Genomic DNA, 15,782 nt, shown 5'->3' with positions numbered 1-15,782 from the left:
AAGGGTGCCCAATCAAGCCAGGTCAACTAGGACATCAACACAAGCTGGAGAGGCCAGGGATGACCCTGTACCTGTGTCGAAATCTCCTGAACCGCTGAACCCATCTACCTCTGTAGGTGTAACAAAGCAGTTCTTATCCACAGCACTTGCCGCAACAAACATTTTGGCGCTTACCGAAGTGTTAGATTTCATAGGAACGTTGTTACGCCCTTGACCCTGAAGTCCAAATATAAAATTGCTGAGTCTCAAGCAACACTTGAGGAGCTGCAGAGGCAGCTGAGAAATGCCGAAGACGGTGAAAGAAGAGAGAAACAAACGGTAAAGTCACCGCTAAATGATTTAAATGAGAAAAATATGATTTGATAAGGAACTACAGCTAAAGCTCGAACGCTTTTCTGGTAGGTTATCTTCATTTAAGAATATACAGTGGGTTTTATTTCATACAGGCAAAGGCGGTCGATAACAAATCAGACGACCAATAACGTTTTAATTTGTGATCCGAATTGCACTGTAAAAATGTTAAACTATCATGTTTCACCCGACATAATGCATTCGTTGAAATCAAAGTTTTGATTTTTGGTCTGTTTTTCCGAACATTCCAGGTCTTCCGGTTGAACTCCTAAAACAGCACCATGCCTACACTCCGGCACAAAGGGAGTTTGCCTTAGCACCGCATTGGCGTGGCCCCAAAGCCGACAGCTATTTCAGAGATACAATGCACATAGCTCTACCTCATCCTCACACGCTTCAAAGCTAAATGTACAGATAAATTACCAATTCTCTTTTTCTCCACATTTCTCTCATTCTGATTGATCTTTATTTTAATGTACATCAATGTTCAATGCACATCCAGGAGAGTTGTTCTGATCAGTTTGACGGTAAAAAAAAAAGGAATATATTTTCGCAAATAAATGTGTTCAGCCATCCATCATCATCCGTGGTCGACCAGGTCACTTGTTACTTTCCAGTTCATCAATGGGTTCTTGCTTCTTCCAAATATACCAAATAATTTATTTTGACAGACCAAACATTTTACCAATGTCTATGATGTGATGTTTTAATCCTTAATATAATTGATGCAACCTTGCTTTACTCTTATTGACTCCTTATTTCCTTTACATTCATGTTGAGGGGAGCAGAGCGGACTTTGAAATTGATGCATAAAAAGCACAAATTGGTGCATAAAGGACCCCCAGACGCCACTTGATTTGTATCCCCTGGTCGGGGGCCGCTGGCAAGGTGTCCCTTATTTTTCCACATTGAAGGTGGCATCCCTACGCACAGTGGCTCAGACCTCACCAGGCTGGAACGGATGAACTCTGCAGTCACAATTTAACAAAGGGCTGACTACCCTGGGCCCCGCATATTGCTGCCTGCAGTTATATTCATATTCAATTATAGTATTGTATTGTATTATTATATTATAGTATTGAATTGTATGTGTCAGTGTCTAAAGTGAATTAATAAAGATGAAAATAAAATCTTCTCTTAACTGGAGTCAGGGGAACAAAAGTAAATGATTAAAATATGAATGTAAAATATTAATGAATTGGTTTAATTACAAGTTCAATAACAAGAAACCAGGCAGCATTATAAGAACATGCTAGATATAGAAATCGACATTTTTGTGGAGCTGAAACTCAGAATTATTGACACTTGATGTTGCCTATCCATAGAGCGGAGCCTGCATGTCCCACAGGAAGTTGGGTGCCATGCCATTATTCCGACGGCCCAATATTCCGAAACCCCAATAATCTGAAAAATGTATTGGACATGGACGACACCCTAAAACTAACCTTAAACTTAAACATCTCTAACCCTTATACCTAAACTTAACCATCTCTAACCGGTTATTTCTTGGACTATTGGGGTTTCGGAGTAATTGTCGGTGGGAACAATAGGCAGTCCCTGGAAGTTTTGGCTATTCAGGTTAATGTGTTGGCATAGAGATGATTAGATCCGGGTTAGGTTAAATTCTAGTAAGTAAACAGTATCAGGTTCAATTTCTCACGTTCATAACAAAACACCAGTTAATGAAAATCAGTTCAATATAAAGCAAATATTATATTATAAGAGTCGATTTTGTAGAAAAGGGTGCATCTCAATACACATTTTATTTGTTTACTAACTGATCTTGACGATGGGTTCGATGGTTTTTGAGCGCCAGACACCTTGACCGCTGATAATGGCTACTAGAATAATAATAAAAATCTAAACAAAAACTGCACTTCAGGCTGGACAACTAATTATAAACACACACACACACACCCCATAAGTAAATAAATAAATAAATAGATAAATAAATAAATAAATAAATGGGCGGGACCCCTCATAAATAAACAAGTAAAAAGGATTTAACAATAGTCATTTTATATTATACTCAATTTCTGTTTTGCATAGAACAATGTGTGAAACAGAACATATACAGCAGGTTTTAATAACAAACTTTTGTCTGAATCTTCATTTGTCTATTCCATGCAAGGAGCTAAAAAGAAAAATCACCAGGAATTGTTGTGAGTAATAATCAGAGTTTTAGTGATGGTAAATGATGGTCCATAAGGTATTTCTATCTGAAATGTACATTAAGTATGACTATATCTCTGTCAGATGTTTCAGCTCAGAATCAGTCAGTTCGTCCGTTTTGGTTTGTTTCGGTTTCATGCTCAGCTTCAGCTCTTCGCTGCTCTTTAACACTGCGTCCTGAAGAGAAGCGATCTCTGCAGACAGCTCAATCACTAAAACACAGGAACAGGAATAGCAGTAAATAGTACATAGCAACGTAAACATTTTAAGACATACAGCATCCATACAGTAGGTCTGCATCTGACTGAGGTTTGATCTGTTTTGCTGATATAAATATTCAACGTACCAATTCAGTAGGCTTTTTAATGTTAAAAACAGATAAATTACACTCTGAATATTCACTTTTCTTTCCCACAATTCCTATTTAGCCATAAATGTCATTGTCCATAGTGATGAATGTCTGTTAAATTAGTTAATAGTCTAATAATATTGTATCGACAAACACTATTTGGTAAATAGGAAAGTTTTCCTATTTAAACTCCATGCCAACCCAAATAAAAATTTGCTGTTTTTTCATCACGTTGGAGAATAAGCTTGGATAGATTCGATTAAAATGTTTCCTAATCACATACAGTTTATGAACATTATCACCATTATAATTTGTAGTAGTACAAACCTCATACTTTGTTTGCAAATACAAAACATATTTGAGCTGAGACTCAGACTCACAACAGTTATTTGAATACATTTTTGTATTAAAATATTATCCGTAATAAAAAATAAAGTCATAATAATTGCGAAATGTTGACTCCACACCTTGTTTAAATGACGACTGAGCTTGTTTGAGCGTCTGCGGCACCAGAATGCCAAACCACTTCAAAGGATCTCTCTGAGAGGGCTGTTCTCTGTTAGCAGGAGGGGAGATGTCCGAGGCCTCTGTGTCTGTGGAGGTGTTCTTACTGGGGACACTGGAGTCGCTCTCTTCTGTGCCAGCGACATCTTTGTTTGACTTGATCCTTCTCCGCACACCTAGGAATTCAAGTGACATGTTCACTTTCTGTAAATGTATGTTGTTGTTTTTTTGTTTTGGTTTTTTTTTAACTACAAGGAGTAAAATAGACTCACTTAAAGCTTTCACAATTACAGAATCACAGTTATTTGAGCTGACCGTGATCATCTTTCTAAACTATTCCATTCTGCCATGATACGTTTTCATTCAAATGTCAAGGGGACTTTAAACCAATGTGAGGAATATTGTAACAAATAAAATTAGATGCATTTCCATCAGTTGGGTTGAGACAATTAAACTACCCAAATTGTTAATTTTCACTGTTATACTAAAGGTAGGTTTTTTTGCAATTATTACACCATTATAAGATGAACCAAAAAATACCAAAATAAGACAATTAGGCATACTTGTTTATTTGCAGAACAATTAATTGCCAGTTCAAATGTCATTGTGACACTCACCTTCCTCTTTAGGACCAATATCCTTCACAGGCATCACATCGTTCCCACCATCTGCATATTTTGGCAAAATCCTTTCTGTGCTAAACTCTGCCGTTCCATTTTCCCGTGTTCTGTCAAATAAAATATTTTTATTTTTTTAAACCAAAAATTATTGAAATTATTGTTTTATTCTTAAATTCCACAACGAGCTTGCAGCTTACCTGGCTTGTACGCAGACCAGTGGCTCCATTTCGCTGGCAAACTGCAGAGCAGAAACCTGCTTGTTGCCCATGGAATACCTGGTCTTGGAAATGGAAAACCATCCCTGTGGAGAGTGAGGACTGCTGTTAAATCTCTTCAGTTTGAAGATGCACAGCGGTATACAGAAAGATATAGATTACTGGTAAAATAAAGGGAAGCCAAAAATGGCCAATAAAGTGGCGTGGTAGGAATTTGTGACCCTAATTCAACACATTAGGGCTAGTTGATAGCAGATCCTTTAAGTCCTGTAAGTTGCGAGGTGGGGCCCCCGTGGATCAGGCTTGTTGTTCCAGCACATCTCACAGATGTCCATTCAGATTGGACCCCCACCCCGTCCATCCACATGATGTGGAGGAAAAGGTGATTCGTCAGACCAGGCCGCCTTCTCCATGGTCCAGTTCTGACGCTCACGTTGCCCATTGGAGGTGCTTTCGGCGGTGGACAGGGGTCAGCATGGCTCACTCTGACCGGTTTGCGCCTACACAGCGCCATACGGAGCAAGCTGTGATGCACTGTGTGTTCTGACACCTTTCTATCATAGCAGCATTAACTCGCTCAACAATTTGTGCTACAGAAGCTCTTCTGTGGGATCGGACCAGACGGGCTGGACTTTGCTCCCCACACGCATCAATGAGCCTTGGGCGCCCATGACCTTGTAACCGGTTCACCGGTTGTCCTTCCGTGGATCACTTTTGGAGGGTACTAACAACTGCACGCCGGGACATCACAAGGCCTGTTGTTTTGGAGAACCTGAAGAGATCCAGCCATCACAATTTGGCCCTTGTCAAGATCCTTACGCTTGCGCACTTTTTTCTGCTTCTAACATGTAAAGTTCAAGAACCGACCGTTCACCTGCTGCCTAATATATCCCAACCCTTTACAGGTGCCATTGCAACGAGACGATCAATGTTATCACTTCACCTGTCAGTGGTGTAAATGTTGTGGCTGATCTGTGTAAACACTAAATTGACAAAATATATAAATACATAATTAAGACGAGTCAATAGATACATCGTGTAGATATTTTCAATCAAATTCAAAAGATAGAAACATAAATTAAGCAAATAGGTCCGATATCAAATAAGCACATTTTCGGATATGCTGGTTGTTCACATAAAAACACATTTAAGGGGAAAAAAAACAAACAGATAACAGTCTTCACTTTGTGATAACCATAATATTGGATTGCGCATAATTAAGACTTGCATGGCATAGTCTAAATGTCTAAATGACAACACGCGTTGTTTTTCTTCTCCGTTAGGGGTGAGCTTTCATCTATTGGTGATACATGGCTCAGATTTGAAAGTGTCATCGTTTTTAACTGTGGTCCTACCTGCTCTATAAGAGAGTTCAGATCTGCTCGTTTCTGCTCCAGTAATTCGAGATGATCCATGTACATCAGCAGCTTTTCATCGATCAGGAGGGAAGTCGGGTCCGCCTCTGACAGCCCCATTTCAGACTTCTGAAAAGAGTTGCCCGATTTATGAGCCAAACAATTCTAAATAAATCGTCGATACGAGACTCACATTAGCGGCAGTGTCCCTCACAGCACTTCCGCATTTGCTCATGTGATCGCAGCCGTCATCAGGAAGCGCAAGATTGACGAACCTGTACTTGCCAGAGATGTTGGGCCCTTCTCAATCTGCATTGTCGTCTGTACCTGTGTTGCGTCATTTTCAGGGCGAATTGTTCGTCACTGAAGCAGAAAAGTGTAGCTGACGTTTAAAAGTAAGGTATTCGTGTATAAATCAAAAAGAGTAGTTCCCATACCGGGAGTCGAACCCGGGCCGCCTGGGTGAAAACCAGGAATCCTAACCGCTAGACCATATGGGACTGTTATCCATAACCGAATGTAAATGTATATAAACCCAAAAGGGACCTAAATGAAATGAATGTGTAATCGGGAAAATGAAAATGTAATGCATACAATGCATTGCAATGCACACACTAGCGTTCTAATTTCCAACATATGTATGTGCTAATTGAGTCCAAATTCAAATAAAAAAATGCAATTATGCAATTTGCAAACACATACTCGCATGGGCGTCCTTTGACCATATTAAAATGAAAATCAAAAAACTGTTTGAAATTTTATTTTCAAAGTCGTACGCCATTGTACAGTGGACAATATTCAAATGTTGAATCAAATCTGCAAATTAAAATGTAATACAAACAACGTAACCTCCCTTTACATTGATGCAAGCAATATTCACAATATTATAGGCACAATTAAAATATACCTATACTCCGCGTTTTGCATGTTTGTGCCTGCATTAGATTTATTATGAAATGCTGCAATAATGTGCTTGTATTCATATGTGTGTTATAGGTGTGCGTTGAGACAACATATGCATCTTTTCCACCATTCTCATTCTTATTCTTATTCTTGTTCTTGTTCTTGTTCTTATTCTTATTCTTATTCTTATTCTTATTCTTATTCTTATTCTTATTATTATTCTTATTCTTATTCTTATTCTTATTCTTATTCTTATTCTTATTCTTATTCTCTTTCAAAAAATCTGTCTCCGACACCGTGCACGTCGCTTCCTGTAGCTCGCCGTGATCGTATAGTGGTTAGTACTCTGCGTTGTGGCCGCAGCAACCCCGGTTCGAATCCGGGTCACGGCAGGGAAAGACGTCCCTGACACGGCATGGGAGCGATCTTTTTTTTTTTTTTGTTGCAAACTTCACTTATGAATGTATCAAGCATTGTTTCCCCAATATATCTTATTGTTATTATTCGCTTGTTTTTATTTCATATGTAAAACACTGTAATCGTGTTTTTTTCTTTGTTATTGGGTATTTATTCGTCCCTTTGTCAAGATTGTATTGATGACAGAGTATTCTGCTTCAACCATTTGATAATGTGTATTTGTATTTTATTGCTCACTACCACATCAGTCCAGATTGTATTGATGACAGAGTATTCTGCTTCAACCATTTGGTAATGTGTATTTGTATTTTATTGCTCACCACCACATCAGTCCAGATTGTATTGATGACAGAGTATTCTGCTTCAGCCATTTGATAATGTGTATTTGTATTTTATTGCTCACTACCACATTAGTCCAGATTGTATTGATGACAGAGTATTCTGCTTCAACCATTTGATAATGTGTATTTGTATTTTATTGCTCACTACCACATTAGTCCAGATTGTATTGATGACAGAGTATTCTGCTTCAACCATTTGGTAATGTGTATTTGTATTTTATTGCTCACCACCACATCAGTCCAGATTGTATTGATGACAGAGTATTCTGCTTCAGCCATTTGATAATGTGGATTTGTATTTTATTGCTCACTACCACATTAGTCCAGATTGTATTGATGACAGAGTATTCTGCTTCAACCATTTGATAATGTGTATTTGTATTTTATTGCTCACCACCACGTTAGTCCAGATTGTATTGATGACAGAGTATTCTGCTTCAACCATTTGATAATGTGTATTTGTATTTTATTGCTCACCACCACATTAGTCCAGATTGTATTGATGACAGAGTATTCTGCTTCAACCATTTGATAATGTGTATTTGTATTTTATTGCTCACCACCACGTTAGTCCAGATTGTATTGATGACAGAGTATTCTGCTTCAACCATTTGATAATGTGTATTTGTATTTTATTGCTCACCACCACATTAGTCCAGATTGTATTGATGACAGAGTATTCTGCTTCAACCATTTGATAATGTGGATTTGTATTTTATTGCTCACTACCACATTAGTCCAGATTGTATTGATGACAGAGTATTCTGCTTCAACCATTTGATAATGTGGATTTGTATTTTATTGCTCACCACCACATTACTCCGGGTGAGCGGTGAGCGCTGTAGCAGAGGGGCGGGGCTTCGTCGCCCATTGGTGAGTTCCCCTGCACCGCGATCATGAGCCGAGGTGACCAGTCAATCAGGAGGCGGCTCTGTCACACGTGACACTAGTTCTATGTACCCGGGTACCCGATTGGTCCCCGTAATCCATAGGGCCCGTCCCGCGTTGAACGCGATGGTTCAGTGGTCGTCGTCTGTCTCGCTCTGTCTACGCAGGTAAGGGCTCAGGTGTCATTTATTTATGTAACTTGCACAATTTCCAGTTGACAAGAGCGCAAGAGCTTTGTTGGTTATTGTATTGTTTAAGGTTTGTCTATTGGCAACTTGTCTTTGGTGCATCTTATGTTTACCACACATTTCCAACGTTTGTATTTATTTATATTTATTGCATATTTCCCATGCTTGTATCTTTTTTTTTTTTTTTACATATTTATTGCATCCTGCCAATTTTTAACCCTATTTCTATTCTTTATACTCTCTGACTCCCTAATTGTTATTACTGCTTGTACTCTCACAGATAATGGAGTCCACTTCCATGCACCAACTGCTTCACCCTTACTGGCCCCGTCATTTACTTATTCCCAACTATGTGGCTAACGAGCGCTCCATGTCAGAGATCCTGGTGTTCCTGTTCTCGGTGTCCGGAGTCTTCCTGCTGGGGACCTGGACGCTCACTGGCCGGGAAGGGCCGGCTGGCCGGCCGGGGGTGTGGCGGCGCCTGGCGGTGTGCTGGTTCGCGGTGTGCGGCTTCATCCATGGAGTCATTGAGGGATGGTTCTCCCTGTACTATGATATTATTCCAGGGGACCAGAGCTTCCTCTCCCAGCTCTGTGAGTGTTGTTGTTAACAGAAATAATTAAAGATTTAGTCGGGTGTCTGCGTATAAAGAACTAAAGTATTTAAAGTAATTTAATAGTCACATATTTGAGTTTATGCGGTCATCATTTCAACATAATTTTTTTCATTTTAAATATAATTATTTTTAATTTGATTCTATGTGCCCATATAATATGTTGTTTCTTACCTTCCTTATATATATACAAGTATTCCAGTGAACCGACTTCCCTGCATACTTTACATTTAGATTACATTACATTTAGCAGACGCTTTTATCCAAAGCGACTTACAATTGTTCAAACACCGACGGACGCAGCCATCAGGAGCAATTAGGGGTTAAGTGTCTTGCTCAAGGACACTACAGCATGCTAGCAGGAGGAGCCTGGGATCCAACCAGCAACCTTTGGATCACTAGACGACCAGCTCTACCTCCTGAGCTACCATCCCATACTATACTACACTTGCCTGTTGTAGATCAACCAAATTCCTACATTTGCCTGGAGTATTAAATGTAACTCAGATTCCTGCAGAGTGCAGACATCCTGAGTTGTGATACACTTTGATAGTCCAGTGTGGTGTCAATACACAATACTCAATATACTTTTTTTTTTTTACTCACAGGGAAAGAGTATTCCAAAGGCGACAGTCGATATGTCATGTGAGTCAACGCACAGCTCTTGTTATAATGACACTGATAACGTTAAGCATAGAGGGACCATGCTGACATTTCTCACACTTTATTGTCTATTTTTCTTCTCCAGAGCTGATAACTTCACTGTGTGTATGGAAACTGTGACTGCGTGGCTGTGGGGGCCGTTGAGCTTCTTGGCCGTGTTTGCCTTTCTCACCAACAAACCTTACAGATTCGTCCTGCAACTAATCATTTCATTAGGTGAGAGCTTTCATTTACATTATAACTAATCAGTTAATAGCACTGTAATAGGCAATAATAAGGTTGTAATTCCAACACGTAAAAGTTTTGCCCAACAGTGGGCAGTTGGCTGTGGTATTTTCCATCCCATACAATAGACAGACAGACAGACACATACATATCGATAGGTGCAATAATAATAAAGTAATAAGAATATAAATATCAAAAAAGAAAATGGAAAAACGCAGTAAATCATAAGAATTACCTTCAAAAATTGCATATACAGTAAACCTCAATGTTTATTCATTTTAAGATAAAATGTGATATATATATATAGTTAAAATGATGATAAACAATAACTATAAACAAATAAATACACCCTCCAATAAACAATAACCTAAAAAATAAGTAATGTACAATAAACCCTAAAGATTTAAAATAAACAATTAAATAAACAAAAGAAAATAACAATGAGTGAAGATTTTGTAATGCACAATAAGCCTGAGGATAAACAATAAATAAAAAACAAAAAAAGACTAACTCATTTAAATGTACTAATCTCTATTTCAGGTCAGCTGTACGGAGCGGTGCTTTACTTCTACACGGAGCACAGAGACGAGTATATCCACAGTGAATTGGGACACCCCATCTACTTCTGGTTTTATTTTGTATTTATGAACGTGCTGTGGGTCGTCATCCCCTTCATGCTCATTATCGACGCATGGAGACACCTCTCTGCAGCTCAGACGCACACGGACACCAGGAGTTCGCAGAAATCCAAAAGAAACTGACCACGGGAGAAATTTGGGATATTGTGTTTTTGGTGAAGGGTTATGTAAATGTCAGTCTGTGGTGCGACGTGGCATGACGATGCCACGTCGCACCACAGACTGACCAGGAGTTGAGTGATGCCCTGATCCAGGTCTGGAAGGAGATCCCTCAGGAGACCATCCGTCGTCTCATCAGGAGCATGCCCAGATGTTGTAGGGAGTGCATACAGGCACGTGGAGGCCACACACACTACTGAGCCTCATTTTGAGGAATTTCCACAGAAGGTGGATCAGCCTGTGATCTGATTTTTCCACTTTTATTTTGAGTGTGATTCTGAATCCAGCCTCCATGAGCTAATGATTTTGATTTCCATTGATCATTCTTATGTTATTTTGTTCTCAACACATTCCACTATGTAATGAATAAAGATTTTCAACTGGAATATTTAATTTATCGAGATCTAGGATGTGTTGTTTAAGTGTTCCCTTTATTTGTTTGAGCAGTGTACATACTTTCATACATAAATGCAGTAACATGTCTTTGCAACGCACCCGGAGATGATGCGCAATAGTTTTGAAACCGAACATAATAACTAACCTAATTCCTACCAAGCTAACTAACTGATTCCTAAAACGTAATGCAGTTAGTGAATAGAGTAATGTAAAAATAAAATGAGACTCAAAAAAGGTAATACATAGTGAGGATACAAAATAGAAGTAAATGGAATAGGGTTATGTATATGGGATAAGCTATTTGTATCTTCAGATATGTGCAGTAAAGCGCAAGTGAATAATGTGACTATGGAGATGTACAGTACAGTATACAACAGTACGACACACTAATACAGTAACACGGAACACAACAGCGATACTCTGTCTGGGTTACCGCATACACAGTAGCCGACAGTCCTTGTGTCTTGTGGGAAGAAGAAACTCCATCTCAGTCTCTCTGTCCTCGCGGTGTGACTGCGGCAGCGCTGGCCTGACCGCAGCGGCTGGGACCGTCCGTGGTGGGTCGGAGCTCCGAGCTGAGGCCGGAGAAGCCGCGCCAGGTGTGCGCAACGTGAGGCGCCAGGTGTCAACATCAGGAGGACGGTTGCTATGGCAACAGACACTGAAACATATACATTCTATAATGAGATGGAATATTGATTTGAAATGATCTTGGAAGCAGTATGCCAGCACCGTGGTGGCAGGATGTGAACACATGCACGGAGGAATTGTTCCCCCTTACAACGTCGTTATTAACAGACGTCATAACTGTCCACTAACAGAAATAACTGACCACTGATTGACCAATCAGTGGTCAGTTATCAGTTCAGTTATCAGGTCAGTCATTTTTTGAGTGTACCTCTTCAGTCAACGTGCATCTTTCTTCTCTTATTTCCAAAGCGGTGGTGAACATTTACACGGAGCGCTCCGAACGATCGTAAAGCGACCCGGTTGTCTTTGCGACGGCGGTGCAAAAGTTGTCTATTGCGCCTTTTAAAACCTTAAAAATTCGAAATAATAAAAAAAAAAAAAAAAAAAAAAAGATATAAACTATTTTAAAAACTATGGGTAGAATGTGTTAAAATGTCCGCCCGTGCGTCAGATCCCCAGTCCCCTGTCGCCTCCACTTATTTTTGGATCCGTCTGGTTCCTTTTTTCTAATCTTATTAAGATTATTAAGCAGGGGCCGAGAAATTTACTTTTCGCTATTTTTTTTTCTCTTTCTATATTAATCTATATGTTATATAGCGCGTTAATAAATACCGCAGCCGAAATAGCTCAGTTGGGAGAGCGTTAGACTGAAGATCTAAAGGTCCCTGGTTCGATCCCGGGTTTCGGCATTTTGCTGCGTTGCGAGAGAAATGCACGTGTTGTGATTCCATTCATTTTACATGCACAGTAATACAAATATGAAACATCAACATAGAAACATTTACTTACAAAGTTTGGGATTCGCCATGAAGCCGATATTATATTTTCATCTACTTTGTTGCAGCTCAATTGCAATGTTGCCTGTGTTTAGTGTTCCATCAGCCTGTGGCCATATGTCTATAGGACTAAGTCTAGAATGCGGGTAGTGCCCCAAATACATTTTTAAATCACCTATATTCAATCGTGTGTTGCAAAAAGGGGGAATTGTTTCGAACTTTGTCCTCATGTGTCGCCAATTTCGTTTAGTTAGTACTGCATGTGGCAGTTTTAAGGAAGCTGAGATCAGGTAGTATTTAAACTTGGGAGCCATCTATTTTCAGTGTATCAACCATGGGAATTGAGTAGAGTCGTAAATATAATAAGGAAATTGGTAAGAATTTGTAAGTGAAAATGTCCACAGATGTTACAGAGTAAAATATCTATTTTTGCAACTTTTAGATATAATCTTTGACAATTATATATACAAATTAAAAAACAATACAATTGTGTAAATTATGTGGTTCTGAATTCTTTGTTATTCATGTTGATGCTGATATTCAATTAAATCCTACAGCAGAACATCCGTATGCAGCCATGTGATGGACAAACATCCACACAAGCTTAACATTACTAAACGTTTTAAAAGTTTTTAAAATGTTTGCATTTTTGAGCTAATCAATGTTTTTCTGTGGCATTTCATTAATTGGATATGTGATTGACACCTCAAGTTCAAAATTCTAAGAGCTTAAAACACCTAAAACTGTACCTGGAAAAAAGTGATCATTCAAGACTGCACCCAGCTCTGAAATAACACGATTTCTGTTCCAAACAATTCAGCTGTTTCTCAGGTTTGATTTTGATTGCGATCATTCTTGAGCATAACATGACACCGTAAAAAAAGAAGGTTCAAAAAATATTATCAACTTTTATATTTGCCATTTATTTAGCAAATAATTGTACATATTTACACCTCATGTACACAATACCTCTTAATATTTCATTACACCACTATGGAAGAAAACATGTGGGTGTTCATAAGTTATGTTGTTCACTTATAATTCACATTTGGTTAAGTTACATTCTATAAATTGACCACAACGGTCAATCAATTAAGACTTTGAGGAGATAATTAATTAAGTATCCCCAAGAAAAAGACGTACAACGGCAGCTGCAGAAGTTCGGACAGGTTCCGAAAAACCCAGTTTTCAGACCTCAGCTGAACATTTTGCTCATTCTTTGTCGTAGCTCAGTGTTTTTCTCTTTCTCTCTGCTGGCAACGTCTTCCAGCGCTTTCAGGGCCACGGCCGAGTGCGGCTGCAGCTCCAGCAGCCTCCTGAACGCCCGCCTGGCCTGCTCCAGCTCATCCATCATCCAACAGGCCTGCCCCAGCCGGTACCAGGCCTTGGGCCCGCCGGGCTCCAGCCGCGTGGCCTTGGTGGCGTTGGCCCGTGCTCGCGCCGGTTGGTTCAGTTTGATTTGGCACAGAGACAGGTTGGAGTGCAGCTCCGCTTTAACGGTTTTGAACTCGCCGGGCTGGAAAACCGGAGGGGTGGCGGGCGGCACCCGCGCGCCCTCGGAGATGCCTTCCGCTCCCTCTTCCTCCGTTTCCGGACGCTGCTCCTCTCTTTTCGCCTCTGCCTCGACGGAATGGTTGTGGAGGGTTATCAGGAGTTTCAGAGCGCGGCTGTAGCTGTCCGCCGCTCCCCAAATGTTCCCGCTCCTGAACCTCCCTCCACCCTTCTCCTTGTGGAATTTCACCCACTCCCATTTGTCACCGGGCGACATCTCCCACGATTCCCTCCCGGGCGTGAAGGAATGCAGTTCCACAGTGGCCGATAGAGTCCACTTCCCTTCGGGTAGGTTTGCCAAAGCTTCTGACGCCTTTCCCAGTGGAGACAGTAGTATCTGAGGAACACATGTAGTGATCGGACCAGGGCTACAACAAAATAGCATGTGGAAAGGACTTTCTTGTCAGTGTGCATGCAGTTTGCTTTGTGCTCGCGTACGCGCATTTCATCCTACCTCACATTTCTCTTGCGCTCTCATCCCCTCCACACACGCCTCGGTGACATCGCACTGACCCTCGCCCAGCCTCAGGTTTGTCCAGTCGCCCAGCGGAACTTGCAAGGCGGCGTCCGTACGGGACGGAGGCGACGTAGCATCCGCGTCTTTTCCTCCCGTGATTTGCGGATCACACCCGGACGACTCGCGGTCAGAGACCGGATTCTGCGGAGTCTCCTGAACGTCCGTTTTGAGGCGGACCCGAACTCGGCACGTCGAACCCATCCTTGGGCGGTCGACGGGCGGCCACGCTGAAGAGGGAGAAAGACGAATTACCAATTACATTCGCTCCGCCACTTCGGCGCTCGATTGAGTTACAGGACGGTAGCATTCAACAGTTGATCTCTAAAAGAGCGGGAAAGGCTTCCGTAAATCCACCATTGTCACCGCTGGCGGCGGTTTGGTGATGCGCCCTTTCGTGAATCGGCCCCCGCTGAACCTTCCATAGGCCACTGGAGCAAACTGACACCCAGGACGTGGCGCTGCGTCCCTCGCGGCTGTTGACGTCTTCCCGGCTTTCTGGGGCGTGTACGGGATCCATCGCTGTCACAAGGAGAAACGCAAGCGCTTAGGGTTGGAGAAAGGCGGACCCCGCCACCAACAACGGAAACAGCAGACAGAGGAGGAGCGCGGAACGCTCACTGAATTGTCCTAACGCCTTGGATGGCTTATTATTCCCATAAGGTGCCAGCTTAAAAATAAAAGTATGGTTTTATTTTTTTTAACATGTTTTTTTTTTTTTAAGTTTATTTTCGAACCAAACACTCGCATGGATTCCCACTTTAATCCGATGAGTTGTGCGAGCTGGTTGTTTTGACGAAAGCCTTTAAAAGCGAACGCCGCGATCAGCCTTGCCGGTCACGATCTGAGCCGGAGTTCCCTACCGAGCGCCGACGCGTTTAAAAACCTCGTTCGCAGGCATCGCCGCGAAACGCACTCACGCCGCGGACGTTTGGAACCGAGGCGCACGTACCTGGAAGGAAAGCGTCTCGTAACCGCGCTCAGACGTACGAGCCCGCGGTGAACTACGCCGGCGGCAGGAAACGTAAACAAACGTCAGGTGACGGCGGGAGCTTCCGTTATGCGCCGGAAACGGCGTCATATTTTGCGGTCAGCGCTTCGGGACGTCTTTGAAATATTTTATTGAGCGTCGTCATCATTATTATTATTATTATTATTATTATTATTATTATTATTATTTTTATATTTGTTCGCGTTTTAGATCATGACACGCCTCATAATTTCTTGTAAATCTTCTTTACAAGGTATACAAGT

At 41.1% G+C, this 15,782-nt stretch overlaps 3 protein-coding genes across 3 annotated transcripts; 1 reads left to right on the top strand and 2 right to left on the bottom strand.

Moving 5' to 3' along the window:
- Positions 1 to 2,508: 2,508 nt before the first annotated feature.
- Positions 2,509 to 5,784, bottom strand: vma22 (vacuolar ATPase assembly factor VMA22). Its single transcript, XM_080015535.1, has 5 exons — positions 5,567 to 5,784; positions 4,194 to 4,297; positions 3,994 to 4,103; positions 3,340 to 3,552; positions 2,509 to 2,735 (listed from the first exon to the last, which is right to left on the bottom strand). The coding sequence occupies exons 1-5, from the start codon at positions 5,684 to 5,686 to the stop codon at positions 2,593 to 2,595; spliced, it is 690 nt and encodes a 229-aa protein (XP_079871661.1). The 5' UTR covers positions 5,687 to 5,784; the 3' UTR covers positions 2,509 to 2,592.
- Positions 5,785 to 8,586: 2,802 nt separating this feature from the next.
- Positions 8,587 to 10,576, top strand: ebp (EBP cholestenol delta-isomerase; the record flags this gene model as incomplete). The annotated part of the gene is made up of 4 exons (XM_080015076.1): positions 8,587 to 8,896; positions 9,525 to 9,561; positions 9,665 to 9,795; positions 10,345 to 10,576. The coding sequence occupies 4 exons, from the start codon at positions 8,587 to 8,589 to the stop codon at positions 10,563 to 10,565; spliced, it is 699 nt and encodes a 232-aa protein (XP_079871202.1). The 3' UTR covers positions 10,566 to 10,576.
- Positions 10,577 to 13,419: 2,843 nt separating this feature from the next.
- Positions 13,420 to 15,568, bottom strand: fkbpl (FKBP prolyl isomerase like). Its single transcript, XM_080015684.1, has 4 exons — positions 15,481 to 15,568; positions 14,886 to 15,050; positions 14,469 to 14,758; positions 13,420 to 14,351 (listed from the first exon to the last, which is right to left on the bottom strand). Exons 2-4 carry the CDS (start codon positions 15,046 to 15,048, stop codon positions 13,659 to 13,661), a joined length of 1,146 nt encoding a protein of 381 aa, XP_079871810.1. The 5' UTR covers positions 15,049 to 15,050; positions 15,481 to 15,568; the 3' UTR covers positions 13,420 to 13,658.
- Between the last annotated feature and the right edge of the window lie 214 nt (positions 15,569 to 15,782).

The sequence above is a fragment of the Zeus faber genome (genome assembly GCF_960531495.2).
Source record: "Zeus faber genome assembly, chromosome: 15".
In the NCBI taxonomy this organism is placed as follows: Eukaryota; Metazoa; Chordata; class Actinopteri; order Zeiformes; family Zeidae; genus Zeus; species Zeus faber.
Note: the sequence above shows the minus strand (reverse complement) of the source record. Positions and strands in the feature narration are given on the sequence as shown.